The sequence below is a fragment of the Hemiscyllium ocellatum genome, chromosome 7 (genome assembly GCF_020745735.1).
Source record: "Hemiscyllium ocellatum isolate sHemOce1 chromosome 7, sHemOce1.pat.X.cur, whole genome shotgun sequence".
Classification (NCBI taxonomy): domain Eukaryota; kingdom Metazoa; phylum Chordata; class Chondrichthyes; order Orectolobiformes; family Hemiscylliidae; genus Hemiscyllium; species Hemiscyllium ocellatum.
In genome coordinates, this window is record NC_083407.1 from 101,011,233 (window position 1) to 101,035,977 (window position 24,745).

The following is a 24,745-nucleotide window of genomic DNA, read 5'->3' on the forward strand; positions in this document are numbered from 1 at the left end:
AGTTTTAACTGGTGGTTGAGTATAACTGACATCAGGCAATTACTGCCAGTGCGCTGCAGGGTTATAACCTGACTCATTTTACAGGGTAATTCAGTAATTTTCAGAGAAATGGAACACATAAGGTTGCTAATTAGTTGCTGGTATTCCTAGAAAACTTCTAGGACCTCCCACCTCCCACCACCACACCTTCCTCCAATTGATCATCCAACATGTCCATTGTCCAGGTATGCCACCTTTCCACCCAACTGAAAAATAAAAAGACTTCATTACTGCCATAATTTTATTTCTAATGGTTAGTCAATCAGCATCCCCCTCCCCCAACCCACACCTCCCTAGTTGTATAACTAGTAATCAATAATGATCAAAGGCAATGAAGAAAAATACTTCAGCATTTTATAATGCTTCCCAAATGTTCCATAAACTAATCTTCAGTTCATGGAATCTCCAGAACAAGTCTGAGGGTTTTGCACCTCCTATTGTTGGGACCCAGTCAATGTAAACCTTCCTTTCTGGCTTCAGTTCATCTGACAGGGAGAGAAAGGAAGATTTCTCTCAGCGCCTTACAATCAGTTGAGTTACTTCTATTGAAGTGTTGTCATTGTACTGATGTAGGAAGTGTTGTCTTATCACATTTGGACTGATGTCTCTTTAAGAGGAGAAAATGCATATAAGCCAAGTACTGGAATGTTATCACATGACCACGGGCAACAGGCTCCCTGCACTGTAATACTCAAGGTGCAAGCTGTGCCTGGAGATTAGCTCCGCTCTGTATATATTAGTGTAGCTTCAAATAAACACACCAGCAATCTTCAAATAAACAGAATAAATGTATTTAATTTGTGTTACACTTAGCTAACACAGGAAGACTGTTACAGGAAGTATGCCAGCCAATTTGCTCCAACTAACAGTACGGTGGTCATGACCATGAAATCTGCTTTATAGTGATGTTAAATGTTGTATCAAACATTGGCCTGGATTCTGAAGATATCTCTAGTGCTGTTCTTCTAAACAGTCCCACAGAATCTGTTATATCCATCTGAGAGGGCAAAAGGTGTCTTGGTTTTACCATCTCATCTGAAGGATGGCACTTTTGACACTGTAGCATTTGCTTCAAGGTCTGGTATGGATATACACACAGGCAGGGAAGATCCCATGTTTGGTCCTGGCTGCGTTTAATTAAGATCACATGTGGGCAAACTAAGGGGCCTGAGTGAAGAAATGAGAAAGTTCCGCTCAGGCTCCTGCTCAAGATAACTTTAGCCACCCTCCTCGCAGGAAGGCCTCGCTTTGAGAGTAAGACTGTGCAGACCCATTCAGAGTCACATGTCACCATAACACAGACCTCAGAACTCCTGTGCTCACTTACAAGCTCTTTCCACACCTAATCTGACCCTGCATATGCAAACCTTACATTCTGCCTCTCAATACCTCTAACCCTCTGTCGCTGAACTGCAGTGACACTTCACTCCATTTTTCCGGTGGGAACCTGAGGTTTTCCCTCAGGAACTGTCTTCCTAAACTCCTTTATCTGTTTAATTTCCATCTGCCTTTAAACAGCTTCTCAAAAACATCTCTTTGACCAAGCTTTCCGTCAATTCTTACAAGCCTCCTTGCGAAGGTTCAGTTGCTGTTCCCCTTTCTCCATTCCTGATAAAGGGCTTATGCCCGAAACAGCGACTCTCCTGCTCCTTGGAGCTCCCTGATCTGTTGAGCTTTTCCAGTGCCACACTTTTTGACTCCATGCTGCTTAGCATTTCATGTCCATGTTACTATGGTTAAAGTGCTCTATCAATATAAATTGCTGCCTAGACATTCCAGGCAAACAGAAGTCATTATGGGTGTGGAATTGGAAGAATGGGGACACCCACAACATATGAATCACTGCCTTCAGGATAACTCAGGTTGAGGTGTGAATCATCACAATTTCTGTCCCTGTGGATATATCTAGTTGGCTCCCGGCCTGACAACGCCTCGATTTAAATATTCCGAACCTTGTTTGCAACTTCCTCAGGACCGTGGCTCTCCCCGTCATTGGCAAACTGTCCAGTCATTGGCGATCTCTGTTCACTTTTACTTCTGGTCTCTTGTGCATTCCATGCCTTTAGCTCACTAAGCCCCTAAACTTTGAAGATCCCCATATGAATAGGTGGCACAGCGCTCATGTGAATGGGCCAGTAATCCAGAGATGTGAATGCATGGCTATTTGTTGTGTCTGAATTCACTTAATTAAGCAATCCCAGAATTTAAAAGCCAGCGTCCATGACCATAAAGCTGTTGGATAGTCCTAAAATCTCGACTGGCCCAATGTGGTCCTAGACCCACAGCAATGTGGTTGACTCTTAACTGCCCTAGCAGGCCACTCTGTTACAACTGCAAATGTGTTGCTGGTCAAAGCACAGCAGGTTAGGCAGCATCTCAGGAATAGAGAATTCGACGTTTCGAGCATAAGCCCTTCATCAGGAATAAGAGAGAGAGCCAAGCAGGCTGAGATAAAAGGTAGGGAGGAGGGACTAGGGGGAGGGGCGATGGAGGTGGGATAGGTGGAAGGAGGTCAAGGTGAGGGTGATAGGCCGGAGTGGGGTGGGGGCGGAGAGGTCAGGAAGAGGATTGCAGGTTAGGAGGGCGGTGCTGAGTTGAGGGAACCGACTGAGACAAGGTGGGGGGAGGGGAAATGAGGAAACTGGAGAAATCTGAATTCATACCTTGTGGTTGGAGGGTTCCCAGGCGGAAGATGAGGCGCTCCTCCTCCAGCCGTCGTGTAGTTGTGTTCTGCCAGTGGAGGAGTCCAAGGACCTGCATGTCCTCGGTGGAGTGGGAGGGGGAGTTAAAGTGTTGAGCCACGGGGTGATTGGGTTGGTTGGTTCGGGCGGCCCAGAGGTGTTCTCTGAAGCGTTCCGCAAGTAAGCGGCCTGTCTCACCAATATAGAGGAGGCCACATCGGGTGCAGCGGATGCAATAGATGATGTGTGTGGAGGTACAGGTGAACTTGTGGCGGATATGGAAGGATCCCTTGGGGCCTTGGAGGGAAGTGAGTGTGGAGGTGTGGGCGCAAGTTTTACATTTCCTGCGGTTGCAGGGGAAGGTGCCGGGGGTGGAGGTTGGGTTGGTGGGGGGTGTGGATCTGATAAGGGAGTCACGAAGGGAGTGGTCCTCGCGGAACGCTGATAGGGGAGGGGAGGGAAATATATCCACTCTGTTACAAAGAAAGCATAAGGATATTTCAACCAGTTGGAGCTCCTGGCCTTGACCTAAGCGCTGGATACAACAAAAGTACATCCTGTCTTGTCAATCCTGCAAAATTCTCCTCGCCCACATCTGGGGACTTCTGCCAAAATTGGGAGAGCTGTTTCACAGACTAGTCAAACAATAGCCCAATGTTAAATCATTGAATTATACTTTCTGGCCAGTGCTAATATTTACTCATGAAGACTCGTGAAATTATAGGCAAAGAATCCTCCTATTGATTACTATTTTCCAGCCTTCCTCAGTTGACAAGACTAGTACTCCATGGAACACTGCCTGGGAGAAGCACCAAGGGGAACAAGGGAACAGAGTGTAGTTTAAGTGGGGCATTTCATTGTCCATTACCAAGAGTAGCACCACTATTGAGGAAGATGGCTGAGTCCCAAAGCTGAGCCAAACTGGCTCTAACATGTGATGAGATAATCAACATGAAGGAAAAAAGCTTTTCTTATCAATGTACTTGTTCCAAATGATCTTTTCAGTCTGTATTGGTAACATTACCCTGTGGACAGTCCTGGTAAAGGTGAGTCCAATCTTTGTACTGCAGTGATTTGCTCTAATTTAGTGGTGCACTTATGACACTATCGCCCCTTTTCTTGCCATCAAAACAATGTTAATGTATTTAAATGTGAGTTGTTAATGGATAGTCCTATTGATGCAAGTATTGGTAACATCACCAACTGCAAGTTCTCCCCCAAGCCACTCACCATCCTGACTTGGAAATATATTGCCATTCTTTCAATGTCACTGGGTGGAAATCCTTGAACTACCTCCATAACTGCCCTGCGAGTCCCTATATACCATGAGGACTGGTGTATAGGCAGTCACCATTACCTAACAAGTACAATTGGAGATGGATAGTAAATACTGGCCTTGTCAATGACATCCATATCCAATGACATCCATATCCCAAGATTGTATACATTTAAAAGCATCTCTGCTTCTCTATCTCTTTCATCTCCAATATGCTGCTTAAAATGTATGTCCCTGACTAAGCCTGTGTTCTAATATTTCTCTATGTGACCAATGTATGCAAACTTAGTCAGAACTCTCATCGGAAACATTTTGGGGCAATTTACTATGTTAAAGGCACTATTGAATGGAAGCTGTTGTTACTGATGGAGAAATGTGAATATAGATCAAAATAGTATGTAAAGTACACTTTGCAGTCTTTTTTCTTTATTCATTTGTGGGATGGGGGCATTGTGGGATGGTCAGTATTTATTACCCGTCCCTAGTTGCCCTTGAGAAGGTGGTGGTGAGCTGCTTTCTTGAACTGCTGCAATTCAACTGCTGTGGGTTAACCCAGAATGCCGTTCGGGAGAGAATTCCGAGATTTTGACCCAGCCATAGTGAAGCCACAGTGTCTAACTCAATGACTCGTCTCTGGTAAATATGAACGTTGCTGATCTCCTCTTGTGTTGAAATCAGAAACAGACTTGAAGGTGACAATTGGAAGCCACCCACCCTGCACTGAGACTGAAATCAGCCGCCTCTGGTTTGATGTTTTCAAGAAAGACCTTTATATCTGCGATGGGAAGACTTGGGTGTCAATCTTACAAGGTAATGTAACAATATCATTAACGTAGAGATGGATTGTTTGTAGTGCCACCCTTCAGTGAAGTTGTTAATGAATAAATAGAATACATAAAGAAAGAAAGTGACATTTGTATGAACCTCAGCATGGCTCATTACGGTCAATGAAATTTTTTTTACTCAGCCATTGAAACAGGGCACAATAAGCTCCCACAATATGATAATTGCCAAGTGACCTGCTTTTGCCAGTGTTGATTGGTCAGGACTCCAGGGTTAACTCCCTTGCTATTCTTTAAAATTGTGCTATGGGATCTTCTCCCTCCACTTGAGAGGATAGAATCATAGAATCCCTACAGTGTGGAAACAGGCCCTTCAGCTCAACCAGTCTGCAGACCCATTCCCCTACCCTATTATCCTATACTTACCCCTGACTAATGCACCTAACCTACACATCCCTGAACATTATGGCAATTTAGCATGGCCAGTTCACCTACGCTGCATGTCTTTGGATTGTGGGAGGAAACCTGAGCACCCAGAGGAAACCCACACAGACACGGGGAGAACGTACGGTCACCCAACAGTAGAATCAAACGCAACACCCTTGTGCTTTGAGACAGCAGTGCTAACCACTGAGCTACCATGCCAGATAGATGGGACCTTTTTTCTTAACAATTCACCTCTGACTGTACACCCCTGCCTCAGGAGTGTCAACCCAGATTAGAACTTTCTGGAGAGGCACTTTGACTCAGAATATTGTAACTCAGCGCTCAGGGTTCAAGTAGTGAGTCATGCTAATTCAGAGTGCATCAGTGCTGAACGGTACTGTCTTCCACGTGCGCCAATAATCAGATAAAGGTGTTGAATAAATTATCCCCTCCCCACACAACACATCCACACACACCCACTCTCTTTCTGTAACACACACACACACACACACCAACTCTCTCTATCTCTAACGCACACAAACACACACGCACACATATGCACCCACTCTATCTCTCTCTCGCACACATACACACACCCTCTCTCTCACACACAATTTACACATATACTCGCACACATACTTTTTGCTGAATCTTTTTCTCAAATTTGATTTGAGGAAGAAGGAATCAAAAACTGGTTCCCTTCTAAGTCACTCACCATGCTGATTTAGAAGTATTTCCTTTCACTATCTCTGAGTGAAAATCCAAAAAGTTCCTGTCTAACAGAACTGTGGATTTACGTACAAACCCAAAAACTGCAATGGTCTCAACGAAAACAGCTCTCAGAACGATTGTGGGTTGGCAATAAATTTGGGCCTCACCAACACCATCCATAAACAGTGAACAAGTTTTTAATAAAGATCACAATAGCTTTTGCTATCAAAGTGTTTTTTTTTGTCAGCTGTAGTTCAGTTCAAAGCACTTGTGCCTCAAGAACATGGGCTTCAAGGTTCCAGTTAAATGTATGAGTAAAAAAATTCAAGATTGACACCCCAGTGCAGTATTGCAATGTCAGAGGTGCTGTCTTTCCAAAGAAATAATAAACCAGTGCTCTGTCTGCCTGGTTGAGTCAATGTAAAAGATCACATGGCACTATTTCACAAGAGGAGCAGGAGAATCAACCTCTATATCCAAATCAATATTTATCCCTCAGTCAACATCAGGAAAGACAGATGATCTGCTCATGATCATGTTGCTGTTTGTGGGAGCTATTTGCATGTAATTTACATTTCCTATATCACAGTCGATGGAAAATGGAACTGGAAAAAGCACAGCAGGTCAAGCAGCATCAGAAGAGCAGGAGAATCAATGTTTCGGGCAGGACCCTTCATTAGGACTGATGCTTCATCAGCATCTGCAGTTCTCACTATTTTCAATTTCCTTATTTCACAACATTCAATATACTTCAAAAGTACTTAATTGGCTGGAAAGTGCTATATTAATGCAATTATTCTTTGTTATTTAAAAAAAAAGACCATTTGTGATCTTGCCATAAACAAAATTTCAAAAGTACACAAATGTCTTTGATTCATGGGGTCTTTGTTAAACTGAATTTAACAAATTTCCAATTGAATTCACTAAATATCTGGAATTAAGAATCTAATGATGGCCATAAAACTATTGTTGATTATTGGGGGAAAAAAACCTATCTGGCTCATTAATGTCCTTTAGGGAAGGAAGCTGCCATCCTTACCTGATGTGGCCTACATGTGACTCCAGACCCACAGCAATGTGGCTGACTCTTAACTGCCCTCTGGGATGGGCAATAAACGCTGTCCCAGACAGCGAGGCCCTCCTCCTGTGAATTAATTTGGAAAAAAATTTGAAGTCAGGTGGAACAAGGAAAAGGCTATTCAAGCCAAGAGACACAGTTTCATCATGAGCTCAAACATATCCATCTACTCTCCCAAGTAGATCGATAGAGCCATCATCCAATCCTCAAACTCAGATTATTCAATTCCCTTGTGTCCATGACTCAACTTTAGTTTGTTTCAATTGATCTTTCTTCATTCCAAGTCAGGAAGCAAGCTATTCCATAGATATTTATGTTTATTGTTTATTTGTCTCTGTTTCCCTATAACCTCTTTGGACTTGTCCCTACCTCTGGGTCAGAAGGCCCAGGTTCACTCCCATTTGCTCCAGAGGTATGTCATAATGCATTTGAACAGGTTAGTTAAAAATATATGCTCCAGAACCATCAGTCATATTCCCCTCCAATATTCAAGCCAGTTGCCATTTTAATGAACCAATTGATGCCACATTGGCTATTTTTGCTAAGACCTTTTCCTTGCACCACTCTCATTAAAAAAAAAGCTTCTTCACTTCCTAAAACTCGATTGAAGCCCCACAAATGTTACATTTATGGACTGCAGTTTGATGATCATATTATATGTAGTCTGGCACTTGCTTAAAAAGCAACCCCATCTTTCATGGCTTTTGCATCTTTAATATCATAAAATATCCCAAGGTGTTTCTCTGGAGTGTTATCACAAAAAAAACCTTAAGGAGATTTTGGGACCAAAGACTTGATTAATGAAAAGGAATTAAAGAGCATCTTTAAGGAGGACCAGCATGTGGAAAGGCAAAAGCTTTTAGGGATAGCACTCCAGACAGCTAGAGGTATGGACAGTAATGTTGGATCATGGCAAGTATAGAAAGTGTAAGGGGTCAGAATTATGGGAAATGCAGAATGTCTGAGCCTCGGGGGCTAACAGGGATGGGCCAGTCTGAAGCCGAGAAGCAATTTGAAGACAGCAGCCAGAATTTTAGCGGTGAGACATTCCTCTACCAGGAACTGGATTAAGTCAATCAGCACAGAGATGATGGGTGAACTGTCTTAAGACAGTTCGTGGTTTCAGGGAAAGTCTTCAAAACAGTGACACAGACTCCATGCCTATCACTCTGAAAAATACAACTACAAATTGCACTTCAAACCAAATTGTGCTTGGCATGTATACAGTCAGCAGGAACCTCAATGCACATCTCTCCACAGTCTCTATTAAGAAGCAGTAGACATGCTTACAAAACTAGTAACATGGTTAACAGCATGTCAAGACCCATCTATGTCAATGCAGATTACTAACAATGAGCGAAGAGATTGACACAAATTGGGCAGTCCGCCAAAGCCTAAGAATGATTACTTTTGGATTGTTAAATGATTTCAGAAATCAGCCTGGGGAACTTAAGACTTTACAATTGGCCTTAACTTTGAAATGGCCATACAAATAGAAGCTTTCAGCTGCACCACACACGCAGAAACAGCAGCAAATTATTAGTGTGGCTTAGAAACCCGGATTCAAAAGCAGATGATTTCATTTGTGGATAGAATGGGGACGTTTTGGTGACAAAGTAATGTCTGTCTGCTTCAAGAGCTGTCTGGATCATTACAAACATAGAAGTAAATAAAATATAAATAAATAAAACAAACACATCTCAGTCTCCTGCTCTAAAGGTCAATTTTTAACCTTTCAGGAACAGAGTAAAGAGCCACTCAAAACTTGACATTTTTGTAAATGCTTTGTTCATCCCTAAAGGTGCCAGTTTTAGCTCAAAGGGTCAGAATAACAAAGTGCCACCTCAACCAGGCTGGCAGGTGGGAAAGGGTTGGTGCAAAATGGAATGGGATGGCATTGCCCATTGCCTTCCCACCTCCTTTGGTACAATAAATGCTGTGGGTTAGGTGTCAAGTTGAACTCCTGGCTTTTTCATATGTGCCAGCACTATTTCACCAGTAGTAGGGGCTGCCTGTGCCACATGGGGAGGCAGCCAGGTATGTTCTGGTACTCTGGCTCTGTGGAAAGGGCCGCTACTAGTTGAAACCATTCCCCCCTTCCTCAGCTTCCTGAATATACGCATACCTCCCCTCTCTACCAGCTTGCAGGGATCTTCCTGACTGGCCCTCCTGAGGCAGCTTCAGTTACCTCATAATCTGGATGTCTGCAGTCCCAGCAGTGTCCACAGCTAGTGGTTGCACCAGTAGAATCAGAAACATAGAACCCATACAGTGTGGAAACAGGCCATTTGGCCCAACACACGTCCACAGCCACCATCCAAAGAGTAACCCACCCTATTTTCCTACCCTATTATTCTACATTTACCCCTGACTAATGCACCTAACCCACATTATCCCTTAATGCTTTGGGCAATTTAGCATGGCCATTTCACCTAACCTGCATATTTTTTGGATTGTGGGAGGAAACCGGAGCACCCAGAGGAAACCCATGCAGACACAGGGAGAATGTGCAAACTCCACACAGACAGTCAAACCCAGCAGTTTAACTACTGAGCCCTGGAGGATCATTAGTTAGCTGGCACCTCTTGGAGGTGGGACATATCCTCTCCACAACCTCAAGAATCTAATTGGCTGAACATGAGCCACACATTATCGAATCACAACTTCCCAGGCCAGAGGTGGCAGGCTAAGCCCTAGTCACCAGCTGAGGACCCAGAGCTATCAATTCTGCTTAAAATTCCCCAGGTTGAGCCTCAGGTTGTGGGATCAAACCTTACTCTGGAGGTTGCAGAATGTTAATCCAGGCTGACACTCCGCTGTTGCAACTCAGAGTATGCTGAATGATTAGGGATGCAGACTTTCAGATGAAACTCCATGTCTCCTCCCAAGCTGCCATTTTTCTGGAAATAAGGTGAGTTTTCACCAGTATTTCAACATTCATCCCTCTGCCAACTTCCTCAAGTTTAGATTTTCTGACCACTAACATGTTAGTCTTTGTGGGACCTTGCTGTGTGCAATATGGCCGCCATGTTTCCGCATTGCAACAAACTAAAAAGTGCTTTATTGGCTGTAAAATGCTGCTAGGGACCCCAAGGTCATGACGAGTTGTACAACCACAAAACGGTCTTTCATACTTTGGGACTCTCCTTGAAATAGTGGCTAAAGTTGGTCAAGAGCACCATCACATTTCCTGCTTTCCCATCATTGCTGCACTCTACATCCTGAATTGGTTGAACGACACAGGACAGTTGGTACTGGACTCATTGATGATCTGACATCCCCGCCTCCTCACCTCCCCCCCCCCCCCCCCCCCCACCACTCCCATGTTTTCTTCTTTCATTTCTCAGCTAAGGAAAGACTCGACTATGTGGAAAACTATCAAAATCTGGTGACCAACTCCGAAACACTAGATGTGGAAATCTTTGAAATCCCAAACATTGGACTCTTTGCCGCCACAGCCAATAGGAAGCCCCAGCCAGGTTCAACGATCTTCAAGTGGTTAAATGGGAGATTTGAGCCATATCAGAACATCACAACGTATGAAGCCCAAGCCTGGAAACACTTCTCCATTGGCCCTGAGGTAGGCTGGGAAAAGGGTAAATGGTATGTTTTCAGATTTCACAAAGTATAGGCATGGTGAAGAAATGAAATTGCCTTCATTGACTCGGTGCTTAATGTGCTTGTGCACATGAGCATTAACTGACTTGGTTTCATTATTTTAACCTGGCCACAATGTTAGGACAGATCTCGGCACAATCATAGAATAGTTACAAATCAACAGGCGGCCATTTAGTCCTTTCTGTCAGTGCCAGCTCTCTACAAGACCAACTCCTACTTCATAAAATCCCTACAGTGTGGAAACAGGCCCTTCGGCCCAACAAGTGCACACCGACCCTCTGAAAAGTATCCTATCCAAAGCTATTCCCCTAACCTATTACTCTATATTCACCCCGACTAATGCACCTAACCTATACATCTATAAACGCTATAGGCAATTTAGCATGGCCAATTCACCTAACCTGCACATCTTTGGATTGTGGGAGCAAATCCACGCGTACATGGGGAGAATGTGCAAACGCCACATAGACAGTCACCCGAGGCTGGAATTGAACCCAGGTCCTTGGTGCTGTGAGGCAGCAGTGCTAACCACTGAGCCTCCATACTTGCCATCAACTCTTCCTCTACATTCTATTTCGAAGCTCAGTACTTTAAGTACAGGAGTTGGGAAATCATGTTGTTGAACAGGATATTGGTGAGGTCTATTCTAGAATACTGTGTCCAATTTTGGTCACCCAGTTATGGGAAGGATATTATTAAGCTGGAGAGAGTTCCAGTGGACAAAGTCTCAGACTAGGAGAAAGTGAGGTCTGCAGATGCTGGAGATCAGAGCTGAAAATGTGTTGCTGGAAAAGCGATGTTGCCGGGTATGAAAGGTTTGAGTTATAAAGAAAGGCTGGATAGTCTGAGACTTTGGAGCTGAAAATGTGTTGCTCCTGCTCCTTTGATGCTGCCTGACCTGCTGCGCTTTTCCAGCAACACATTTTCAGCTCTGATCTCCAGCATCTGCAGACCTCACTTTCTCCTAGTCTGAGACTTTGTCCACTGGTACCTAAGAGGTTAAGAGGCAAATTGATAGAAGTTTGTAAAATAACCAGAGGTATAGATAAGAGTTAATGGTAGTTGTCTTTTCCCTGGGATGGGGGATTTCAAGACTAGGAGAGAGGAGAGAGATTTAAAAAGTCATAAGAGGCAACATTTGTACACAGAGGGTGGTTTGAGTGTGGAATGAGCTTCTTGAGGAAATGGTGGATGTGGGTACAGTTACAGTGTTTAAAAGACATTTGGCTGGGTACATGAATAGGAAAAGCTTGGTGGGATATGGGCCAGGAGCAGGCAGGTGGAATGAGTTTAGTTAGTGTTCCTGTTCAGCGTGGGTTGGTTGGACTGAAGGGCCCTTTGCCCTATGACTCCATGAAAGACATGGTTCAATCTGCCTCCCCCACATCCTTGGTTATAGATTGGGTTAGCTCTGAGCTGTGTCAAATCCTTAGGTTGGAGTTAATTTTTTATTTGCTCACTAGATGTTGGTTTTGCTGGCTATTGCCCAACCCTAACTGTCCCTGATCAAAGCATTGTTGTTCCAGTGAGTACACACTTAGATTCACTCTATCACTTTATAAAAGAAGGGCAAGAGTTGTGCAGGGATAAATCTCTGATTAACATGGGAACTTTCTAATAAAGGCTTTTCCAAGATTTACATTTTGACTGTGGGAATGGAAGTGAGCCCGAGAACCTCAAAGGGACCCATGCCCCTATCTTGCACACTATTGATCCTCCGTGTCCTCTTAGGTTTTCCTGGCCGTGGCCAATTTTGAAAAGAATGAACGGAACCAGGAGTATTCAGTCATCTACAGATGGAGCCAGAGGAGGCTGCGGTTTGTTCTGTACCAGAGACTACCAACTCACAGTGCCCGTGACTGGGAGGCCTTCCAGATCGATGGGGAGACTTTCCTTGCTGTGGCCAATCATCGTGAAGGTACACTCTTCAGAATCATGTGTTGCTAGCTGCCAGCTCCTCTCTCCCTCGATTGAGACAATCAGTAGAGGAATATGATTGTGTTGCAGTTGTCTAAATCTAGAATGAAACCCCGTCTTTACTGCTCTCTGTCCAGTTTTGGACTCCACACTACAGGAGTGAGAGGACTAACCTTGGATGGGCAAGTGAAAATGATGTTGAAAGGTTAAATTATGTATCCAGGTTACACAGGCCAGGCTTGTATTCCCTCGAGTATGGAAACTTTTTCTAATCTCCGAGATGTTAACACACGCCTCTGAAGTATGGGCAGCATGGTGGCTCAGTGCTGAGCACAGTTCCACAGTCCAAATATGTGCAGGTTAGGTGGATTGGCCGTGGGAAATACAGGGTTACAGGAATAGGGATGGGTCTGGAGGGTCAGTGTGGACTCAATGGGCCGAATGGCTTGCATCCATACTGTAGGGATTCTATGATTCATAAGGAGGATTTGAACCCAGAGCTGCTGGCTCAGAGGTAGGGACACTACCACTGCACCAGAAGCATCCTCACGAAGTATGGAAGATTAAAGAGTGCTCCGATTAAGAAGTTGTTCATGTTAATTTTAAATCTGAGACACGTAGATTTTTGATAAGCAAAGGTGGTTAGTGAAATGGGCCAAAGGCAGATGTATGGAGTTGTGCCACAGATTGGACATAATCTCATTGAATGATGGAACAGGCTTGAGAGGCTGAATTTCCTCCTCCTGTTCCGAAGCTGATTAAAGGATTTGATGGAGTAAATAAGGAGAAACTGTTTTGTCTTGTGATTGATGCATCCACAATAAGGAAGAATACCCTTAACATTAGAGCCAGGTCATTCAGGGGTGATGTCAGGAAGAACGCCGACAGTAAAGGTGGTTGAAGTATGGAGCGCTCTCCCCTAAAAAAGCTCATGAGGCTTCGAGCAGGGGACAAAGTGAATTGAAATTTTCAAAACTGAGATCAATGGATTTTTTGTTTGACCAGCATGCTGAGGGATGTAGGACCAAGTGAGGTGAATAAAGCTAAGATGCAGGTCAATCTCAGTGTAACCTGAGTGAAAGTCTGACTGGTCTCCTCCTACGATGTACTGGATGTACAGAATACATTCGAAGAAGCTGTCTCCTCACAGAGAGAGAGAGACTGATGTCAGAGGGAGGCCAAGTCTTCTTGCACTCACCTTTCAATAAAGGCAATGGATCCATGTCTGCACTCAGAATCTCGGGCTGCGTAATGCAAGGAACAGGGTTGAACCTGACTGATATATTGATGCAGCCGAGGTATACACCTGCAAGGTCTGGCATGGGTCCAGGGTGGTCAGGGCCTGTTCAGACTGCACATGCATTTATTTAGAGACCTGTTGGAGCCGTAAGCCAGCTTTCTTAACTCTTTTTACATGGTGCTCAAGCTAAAAGCTCCTAAATGCCTACGACTGGTTCGATTTCTCTCCCACCAACCGAAAAGGTCATGAAGTATGTAAACTGAGGAAAATCACCCCGCGAGGTTTTCCTACCGGGAGCATGTCAATTCATCTTTCAGTTTGGCATGTGTACATGTGTAATAATTGGAGTGCATCTGTCAGGACAGGCATTCTCAAAGTGATCTTCCCCAGTGAGACCACCCATAAGAGCCCAATGTCAGCAATTTGTTGACAGGATTTGGGTTGGGATTTGAACATTGCGTGCTGCCTTCCCCCTCCTCCACAAGGCGATCCCCGAGAGATCCTTTCAGCAGGTGTGCCCTCGCGTCTATTTAGTGCTGGCTGGTGATCAAATTACCTGGAAGGCAGGAAAGCAACTTGGAGTGCCTTCAATGGCTGTGGATCCCACGTTACTCTGCCTGTTGAAAGTGCCAGATGGAATGTGTGGGTTCTCCTCGGGTCTTTCAGGAGATCACCCCCATTTCTCACCAGGAAGTGACCTGTGCAGCAGGAAGCCCTGTGTCAGTTGGCTTGTCAGCCAGTTTACAATGCAGCCAGAGTAACACCAACAGCGTGGGTTCAATTCCCACACCAGCTGAGGTTACCATATAGGACTTTCCTTCTCAACTCTTCCCCCTGCATGAGGCGTGGGTGACCCCCTCTGTCAGGAGAGAGCAGCCCTATGGTGTGGTAGGGCTACTGCATCTGCCATGCATTTGCCCATTCACTTAACTTGTCCAAATCACCCCAAAACCTCTTTACATCCTCCTGACCAATCGCAATTTCATCTAGTTTGCGATGGCAGTTGCTCAGTGGTTAGCACGGCTGCCTCCCAGTGCCGGGTTCGATTCCAGCTTCAGGCAACTGTTCGTGTGGACTTTGCATGTTCTCCCTGTGTCTGCCTGGGTTTCCTCTGGGTGCTCCAATTTCCTGCCGCAGTCCAAAGATGTGCAGGTTAGATGGATTAGCCATGGGAAATGCGGGGTTACAAAACAGGGTGGGCTCTGGATCTGGGTGGGACACTCTTCAAAGTGTCAGTGCAGACTCAATAGGCCAAATGGCCTCTTTCCGCACTGTGGTGATTATATGATTCTGTAGGAACAGGTTCAAACCCTAGTTTGGTCCCATTGAAGCTGGTTCTTGCCGTACTTCGGAATAATCAGGAAAGAAAATGTCAGATTATACATTCATGAGGCAGAGAAAGGAAGACTTTGACATATAACCTTTACGGTGTCCCAAAGTGTGCAGGAGTTACACCCAATTCTTGAGTTTAATTTACCCGAATACTACGATTTCCAAGTAAGGGGTGAAAGGGAGGCTCACTAAATCCCTTTGGAAATGTGTTACCTATGATTTGTCCTTTCCATTTGGCATTTTTATTCATACAGACAAATGAATTGGGAGCAAGAGTTGACTATTACCCTTGAGCGTGCTCTGTTGTTGGTGGTTTGATGTTTTGAAAAGGCAGTACCTCAGAGTGTCCAGTTCAAGCCATGTCTGTGGTACTCCATTTTTTCCCAGAATATTATGTATATTTTTGGTGGACTCACCAATGGGTACTGGGTACAAAAGTGATGTGCATAATAATTTGTGTTGATGTAGTTAAATGTCCCAAGGTAAAATGTACAGTGATCTTCCATATTAGACTTTTCTGAAAGGACATAATTAATATTTTATTCAGAAAGACCAGGGGCCATCTATTGCAATTGTTGATTCATTATAGAATTTGCTGGTGTCCTAAGACCATAAGACATAGGAGTGGAAGTAAGGCCATTCGACCCATCGAGTCCTCTCTGCCATTCAATCATGGCTGATGGGCATCCTATTGGATGACGACTTAGACATTGTTCTTCAGAATCATGCAGACAAAAGGCTAAAGACAGTTTAGTATGTCTGCTGTTTGTGGATGCTACCCCTTGACAACACCAAGCTAAAAGATACTGACAGGAGCAACATGCATGCAATGGCACCCACTGCTACCTCACCACCAGCTGTCTCAACCACGCCACTACCTTTGTGAGAAATGCAGGTTTACCATAATTGAGTGTTGGGGGTGGTCTGAATGGGATGGCTTTGGAGGGCTGGTGTGGTCTTGATGGGCCAAATGGCTGGCTTCCACACTGCAGGAATTTTACAAACTTGAGCTAGATTTTTGACATGATAACCTCCCCATCACCAAAACCACCTACTTTCATCACTTTAGCATCAACCATTTTCAAACCTGGCTTGCAATCGAGGAAATTAGCTAAGTGACTTGGGAAAGAGATGTTCTGTTACTTTTTCCTTGTAAAAATAAAAATCTAGCCACAGGAATTTAGGAACTCAGCCTCAGGAACACTGCTGCAGGAATGGAGTACAGGCATACCTCTTCTTAAGTCTGTTTGTGAGTTGATTTGGACACATGTTGGAACACAATGCATGACAATATAACATAGCTGTTCATAAGTACAGGAAATGGTAACGTGGTAGATCTTTAAAATTACACCCTGTGTGGATCACCTTCATAAGTACAACTGTTCGTAAGTCAGACATTTGTGATTAGAGGACATCCTGTATAATGTGGGAAAATGTGAACTTGCCTATTTTGGCAGGAAGAATAAAGAAAACAGGTATTTTCTGAATAGTGAGAGATTGCATAGTACTGACATAGAAAGGGATCTGGGTTTCCTAATGTACGAGTCACTAAAAGGTTGGTACAGCCAGAGTTAGGAAAGCTAAATAAAATGTTATCATTTATCATGAAGCCAATTAAATCCAGAAATAGAGACATTATGCTTCAGTCAGAAAAGGCAATGGTGAGATCTCATCTGGACTACCCTGTACAGTGTGTGTCGACATACTTAAAGAAGAATGTAAATGTGTTGGATGCAGTTCAGAGAAATGACTAATACCTGGATTTGGACAGGTTGTCTTTTGCTTGTGTTTGCTGGAGCTTACAAAAGTAAAAGGCAACTCAATTGAAACATATAACTCCTTGAGTGGTCTTGACAGAGTAGATGCGGATCATGTGTTTCTCTGTAGGAGAATCCACAACTCGGCCGTCACTGTTTGATAGATCAGTGGCGGTCCATTTTAAATACAGATGAGACCATTTCTTTTTCCAAATGTCATGAGTCTTTTGAATGCTCCTCCTGAAAAGGTAGAAGCACAGTCCTTGAATATTTTTAAGGCAAAGGTGGATAGATACTTAATAGGCAAGGTGAGAGGGGACCTAATGAAAGGTTAGCAGGGGCAAGTAGGAATGCAATTTTGGGGATACAATCTTATTGAATGTGGAGCAGCAGAGAGGCCGAATGATCTACCACTGCTCTTAATTCAGGTGTCTGAGGCTTCCGTATGTAACATTGATTTCTCAGATCGCACCATAGGCTGTGGGCTAATAGGTTTTTAGTTCAAAACACAGACTGTAGTGTAGTTATGAGTGATGTAACACTCCAGGTATTTGCACACCGGATATGGTAATATTTGCACCTTCATATTATTGAATTTATGGTTTAAATAGTTTTTTAAAAACAGTAAAATAGGTACAGAATTCCATTCTATTTGATTTATTCATTCATGTGGTGCAAGTATCACTAGTAAGGCAAGCATGTGTTGCCCACTCCAATTGCACATGGGCTGAGTGGGCAGTTAAGAGTCAGTCACACTGTTGTGTGTCTGGAGTTATATATAGGCCAATTCGGGTAAGGACAGCAGACTTCCTTTGCTAAATGACATTTGTGAATCAAGTGGATCTTTACAACAAGTGGGGTGGCACAGTGGCTCAGTGGTTAGCACTGCTGCCTCACAGTGCCAGGGACCCGGTTTCAATTCCCGCCTGGAGCAACTGTGTGGAGTTTGCACGTTCCCCCCGTGTCTACGTGGGGTTCCTCCGGGTGCTCCAGTTTCCTCCCACGGTCCAAAGATGTGCAGGTTAGGGTGGATTGGCCATGCTAAATTGCCCGTAGTGTTAGGTGAAGGGATAAATGTAGGAGAATGGGTCTTGGTGGGTTGCTCTTCGGAGGGTCAGTGTGGACTTGTTGGGCCGAAGGGCCTGTTTCCACACTGTAGGGAATCTAACCTAACAATTAATGATAGTTGCACTGTCACCCCCATGAATGACACTAGCTTTCAGTTCCAGATTTATTAAGTTTGTTTAAATTCCTTGAAATTTGAACCCATGTCCACCAGAGCATTAACTTGGATCTCTGGCTTAAAGAATAGTATAGAACAGAATAGAATAGAATATCCTTTATTGTCACGTGTACTCAAGTACAGAAGTACAGGAGTACAGTGAAAAGTTTTATAATGTTGCCTCTTATGGCGCCATCTTAGGTACAAGTACCTAGGTATGAACTTTACATATAGAAAGGGGAATAAAAAAAAGTAGTTGCATTACTTTACAGAAATGAGACATAGTTAGAAGGATAGTCATTACAGTCAAATACAGAGGAACCTTGATTAGCTGGCATTCAATTATCTGAATTTTGGATTATCTGAACAAGATCGCAAAGTCCCAATGCCTGGCTAACCTATGTTATCCAGCATTCAATTATCTGGCATTCGATTAACTGAACGAAGGCCCATGGCCTTTAGATAATCGAAATTCCTCTGTAAACAGATTACATGTAAACATTACACTGCAGTAGCTGAGCTCAGGGACTTCCACACACAGTCTGACCACCCGCGCCAGACCCCAGTCCAACAACTGTCCAGTAACATCACCACTGGATCATGTTTTCCCCCAGAAGGACAAGGAAATTCTTTCTGATCTCCCCAGTCAATAATTATCCCTCTATCAACATCCAGAAAACAGATCATCCAGTCACTATCACAATGCTGTTGTGTGGCATCTTGCTGTGTGAAAATTGGCTGCTACATTTCCCACATCATAACAATGACTACAGTTGCAAACAAGCACCACTGTGTCCATTCCTGGCTGCCCAGTTACAGGAAGGATATTATTAAAAGTGGAGAAGGTTCAGGAGAGGTTTAATAAGATACTGCCTGGTATGGAAGTTATAAAGAAAGGCTGGGATGCTTTTCACTGGAAGGTTGAGAGATGACCTTATGGAAGTTTATAAAATAATGAAGGGTATAGATAGGGTTGATGGTAGTTGCCTTTTCCCCAAGGATGAGATATTTCATGGCTGGGGGCACATTTTTAAGGGGTGGGGAGAGAGATTTAAAAAAGACATGAGAAGCAATTTTTTACACATATGTGGTTCACATATGGAATGAACGAAGGCCTTTAGATAATCGAGGTAATTGTGTGGACACAACCATCTGATGAAGGAGCGGCGCTCCAAAAGCTAGTGCTTCCAATTAAACCTGTTGGGCTATAACCTGGTGTTGTGTGATTTTTAACTTTGTACACCCCAGTCCAACACCGGCATCTCCAAATCATAACATTTGGTAAGTACATGAATAAGAAATGTTTGGAGGGATATGGGCCAAGCGCAGACAGGTGGGACTAGTTTAATTTGGGGTAATCGTTGGTATGGACTGGTAGGACCGAAAGGTCTGTTTTTGTGCTGTATGAATCAATGACTATGGCTCAATGACTTCATTGCATCATGCTTTGTGACATGTTAAAGTTACATTAAGATGCTGCAGGTATATAAGCTTCCCTTTCTTGAGATAAATGGTCAAAACTGTCAGACTCTGATAATAATTGAATTCATTTTGGATTTTGTAAAGACAGAGTGAGGCTTAAAAGCTTTCAACCAGACACTTGAATCCAGGCTGCCTGGGTCTATCAAAGAAATACTCGTGTTGGGATGACATGACACAATGATGCAGAACTTCTAAAATAATTGCTAACCTTTCAGGGAAATAGTTTCATAGCATTGCACACTAGACAATGTGTTGCAGAACAGCAAGTCAGAACAAAAGCTGGAAAAGTCTTTGAATGCTTTGCTTATGCCAACCCTCAGTTGCTTTTTTTGAGACAGTTGGAGAGGCAATGAGGTGGTCTGTGGAGGCAGTGGGGGATCAGCCTTCGTTGGTATTCTGTTGAAATAAATATTGAAACTGTTGACAGGACGAGTAGACAGGGTAGATTCAGAGACGCACATGCAAGCAAATCACAAATCACAATCGTTCTCAATTTCAGCTTTAGGCTGAGGGGCTTAAATAATTAAATCAATACCACTGCAGAGAAAGACATGCCTTTTGTCTTGCATTCATCAAGACAAGTGCATCAGTGCCAAAATTCAAAAGACAATAGTTTATTTGGTGTTCATGTGTCTTTCCTGATGAGTGCAAGTTGAAAACTCCAGCAACGTTTCTCTGTTCAGCAAGATTTAGGTTTTGTACCACCAAACGACTATAATTAAATCAATCTCACCACACCTCAGTCTCAAGCAGGGGAGGAATCAAGTCATACTGAGTATTACCTTTTTGTTTTTATATTAAATGCCATAACAGACTACAACAATTTGTTAGCTAGACATTGAGACTGCATAATAAAATATCCATTTGAACAGCAGATTCCGAATTGTGTCATTGCTAGCATTTTCAAATCAATTTTTAAATATGTTGCTTCGTGTGTTTTTGTCCTTCTTCTGCAAACTGATTTTCTTGTTTTATTTCCTCTAAATCTCCAATTTCCATTAAGTTTATAGAGACAGGGTGGTTAAAAAGGCACTTGGCCTTCATTGCTCTGTCCTTTGAGTATTGGAGTTGGAATGACATGTTGAGGTTGTACAGGACATTGGTGAGGCCTCTTCTGGATTATTGTGTCCCATTCCGGTCATTCTGTTATAGGAAGGATACTATTAAGGGTTCAGAACAGATTTACCAGGATGTTGCCGGGTATGGAAGGTTTGAGTTAGAAAGAAAGGCTGGATAGCCTGGGACATTTTTCACTGGAGCACAGGAGGTTGTGAGGCGACCTTGTAGAAGTTTGTTAAATAACGAGGGGTATGGATAGAGTTAGTGGTAGTTGTCTATTCCCTAGGATAGGGATTTCAAGACTGGGGAATCTATTTATAAGGTGAGAGGAGAGAGATTTAAAAAAGAAATGAGGGGTGGTTCGCATGTGGAATGAGGAAGTAGCGGGTTTGGGTACAATTACAATGTTTAAAAGATATTTGGATAAGTACATGAACAGGAAAGGTTTGGAGGGATATGGGCCAGGAGCAGGCAGTTGGGACTAGCTTAGTTTGGGATTATGTTCAGCATGGACTGGTTGGACCGAAGGGTCTGTTTCTAATCTGCATGACTTTCTCAGGCATTCCTCTGCATCTCAATTCTCACATGGAATGAGACATGTAATCACAGGCTGCAGTCACATACATTCACAGCCATAGTTGTACTTGGGGCCATATATGCACTTGCATACGTATATTCAGCAACCACCAGCTTCTGTTGTGTACTATCAGTTACAGCTCATCATTCTTGTGTCTGACTCAGAAGGCCATGGATTCAAAGTTCCACTCCAAGACTTGTGCACAGAATCCAGGCTTCTGCTCCTGTGTGGTACTGGGGAAGCACCGCACTGCCCAGAAAAGCAGTCTTCTGGAAAAGACATTAAACTGAGACCCTGCTTCCCCTCTTAGGTGGATGTAAAAGATCCCATGGTCCTCAATGAAACTGAGCAAGGGAATTATCATTGGCAATCTGACAATGTTTATCCCTGAAACCAATATGTATGAAAGATTAATTGGCTGGCTATTTATTTCATTGCCCTGTGTGGAATCCTGCTGCTCACAGATTGTCTCCTATATTTTCCACATTATAAAGCAGTGACCACAGTTCTAAAGTACTTTGCTGCCTGTAAAGTGTGTTGTGATTGTCTTGTGGTTGTCAGAGGTAAGACACAAGCTCATTTCTTTCTCCTTGGTCACAGGCTGTTGGTCTACTGGGGGAATGTAGTCACTGTTTATTGCTCTGCTGTAGGTATATGTGGACATGACCCCGTTAGTTTTCTTAGTGAGGAACGGGGTTATGTTCTGGTATCTGACTGGGTTTATTTCTACCTTTTAAGGAAACAATCACAACATTGACAGCATCATTTACAAGTGGAACCCCAACGCCCGTATGTTTGAAAGGAACCAGACCATCCCAACCTCAGGAGCCTATGACTGGGAATTCTTTACAATCGGACCCTATTCCTTTCTGGTGGTGGCGAACACCTTCAATGGGACATCAACCCGGATCTACTCTCGGATTTACATCCAGCTAGGAGGAATGTTCCGACTTTTCCAGTCAATCCCAGTAAGTATCCAAGAGGAAGCAAAATACTGCTGGGAGTCTGCAGCAAGCACTGAGAATCTCAGCAGCTTCTGCGGAGAGAGGAACAGAGTTAACATTTCAAATCTCCTCAGAACGGAAAAGGGCTGGAACATTGTGGTTTTATGCTGTTGACAACTTTAATGCTGCTCCACTCCCTCTTCCCCTTCTGTTAACAGCATAAATTCCATCATTTTCCATCCCCTTTCAGTTCTGAAGAGTCATATCTGTTTTGAAACATTAACGCTTGTTTCTCTCTCCAAAGATACTGTCAGACCTGCTGAGTTTCTTTAGCATTTTCTCTTTATGTTTCTCCTCCATCATTTAAGTAGTCACCAGACCTCACAAGATGAGGAAATAGGAGCAGACATTTGCATTTATAAAGCATCCTAACCCGTCATGGGAAATAGCAACGGGAAGAGACCATACAGTCCCTCAAATCTGTTCCATTATTTAATGAGATTATAGGTGATCTGTGTCTAAACTCCATTTAACCTGTTACTCAGGAACACATCAGAAACCATCACAGGAAATGCTTTACTTTGAAATGGGGTCTCCATTCTTACATGAGTGAAAATAAAACATACCTGTCTAATACACAAGATTCCACAGGTATCACTGTAACCACTGCGCTGTGCACAAACCAGGATAGTATATGGACGTATTTTTTTCTGCAGTGGTTGGATACAACAAAGCAGCTGAACTGGTTGTTTCAGAGAGTAAACAAGGGTCAACCTTATTGGTGTGGGCCTGGATATCTCTTCCAGGCCCGACCCTGCAAGGTTGGCAAATTTCCTCCCACAGAGAGAACGGAATGGGTTAAATACAGTTCAGGAGTTTTGTGATTATTAATGAGATTGGCATTCTGTTTCAGATTTGGTGACTAATTGAATCTAAACCCCACCCCTCAATGAATACCCATATATGATGTCAATGAACTCTGTGTAGTCTCATTGTGAACCCTCACATAATTGACTAACAAAAGAATGCCGTGCAATTACACAGTGACTAATCCTCACCAATATCAGGTTTGGGTAGAATCCAACCTCAGTGTTGATGAATTATGAAAATGTGGCTTATGTTTGTATCTTTGTAAACATTAAATCAATGTGAAATTGATTTTTCCACCTTCTTCCTCTCCATCTATCTATCAGCATTAACTTACTTCCAATTCACTTGATTCCCTTTCCTTCACTGCTACATATTTATTCTGCATAATAGTTACATGCTGCCCTCTCACCTCAGTCTTTCTCCTGACTTTTCTGCAATTTTTTTTTCCTTTTATTCTAATCAATTATTTTTATTCAGTCTGGGATGTCTAATGGAAAGCCTCACCAGGTTTTTTTCATTAATATGCTCAAGCTGATGATTGACAATCTCAGCGCTTCTGCACATGTCAGTAGCTTTGTTAAGTGTAAGTTTCTCCTTTCTCTGCAGATGTGCTTTCGCAGCAGGATCCCTCATGCCTAAGACTATCCTATTTCTAATTTCACTTGCCCAAACTCACAGATCCAACTAGATGTGCCAATATGATCACATCTCGACCAATCATCCTCCTTTTTCCTTCAGCAAACTGTTCGTACATTATGTTAGTATAGGTTGAAAAGTGCATTTTCAAATTTCTCCTTTCTGGCTCCTCCACCTCTATGTTAAATCTAGGCTGCAATAAGTTATATTGCATACGTTCACTAACTTTCACTGATACCACAACTACTCATCTTATTTACTCATCTTTTTAAAACAATAATTCTGTAACTATTCATATTTTGCTGTTTTATATGTTGCATTGTTTTGGAACTTTGGAGAAAGAAAAAGTCAAAACAACTGCACTTTTAAAAGGGAGAGGAACAGACAAAGGGAGCACATGGTGAGGTCAGTGCAGGAGAGAGAGAAAGAGAGACAGAGAAAGAAACTGGCACTGCTAATTGACACAGCAATGAACCCGCACCATTACTGCCTTTGCTGTTTGAATTCATGTATTGCTGGACATCGGATTATGTCTAAATGGTGGAAACTGGTGCAACTGCAACATTTGAAAGGCATCTGGACGGGTATAACAATAAGAAGGGTTTGGAGGATATGGGCTGGGTGCTGGCAGGTGGGACTAGACTGGGTTGGGATATCTGGTAGGCATGGACGAGTTGGACCAAAGGGTCTGTTTCCATGCTGCACATCTCTATGACTCTAAGTTTCCTTTTATTTCCTCTATAGTGGGGACTGGAAAACGCAGGGCCATTTTGACCTGGCTAATACCTGCAGTGGCAGCCTGCTGCATTTATTTTGTTTCCTTGCTGTTTCTTTCAGTAGCAGTCTTTCTTAATTCACATATTTTTCAGCTGCACCATTCCTGACATCACTTTTTTTAATAAGTGTTTAATGTCTGCGCCCAAATGAATGCATCCAAAGGCACTTACAACAGGGGTAACGGTCTCGTGTCTGTGGGAAGTCTGTGGGTACTCCAACTAAGATCTGTACACGATCTTACCAGCCTCTGCCAACACTGTATTCACCCTGTAGTCTTTTTCTGTATTCCTGCAATTCCTATCAGTGCTGTCCATGTCTTCA

General features: G+C 43.3%; 1 protein-coding gene across 1 annotated transcript in view; it reads left to right on the forward strand.

Annotated features, from left to right (window-relative positions):
• Nucleotides 1-24,745, forward strand: part of LOC132817571 (thrombospondin-type laminin G domain and EAR repeat-containing protein-like) — an 87,523-nt gene that overhangs the window by 38,967 nt on the left and 23,811 nt on the right. The window contains exons 6-9 of the mRNA XM_060828081.1: nucleotides 4,675-4,806; nucleotides 10,341-10,573; nucleotides 12,343-12,529; nucleotides 21,936-22,165. Coding sequence (XP_060684064.1) covers nucleotides 4,675-4,806; nucleotides 10,341-10,573; nucleotides 12,343-12,529; nucleotides 21,936-22,165 — 782 coding nt within the window. The remainder of the gene's footprint in view (nucleotides 1-4,674; nucleotides 4,807-10,340; nucleotides 10,574-12,342; nucleotides 12,530-21,935; nucleotides 22,166-24,745) is intronic.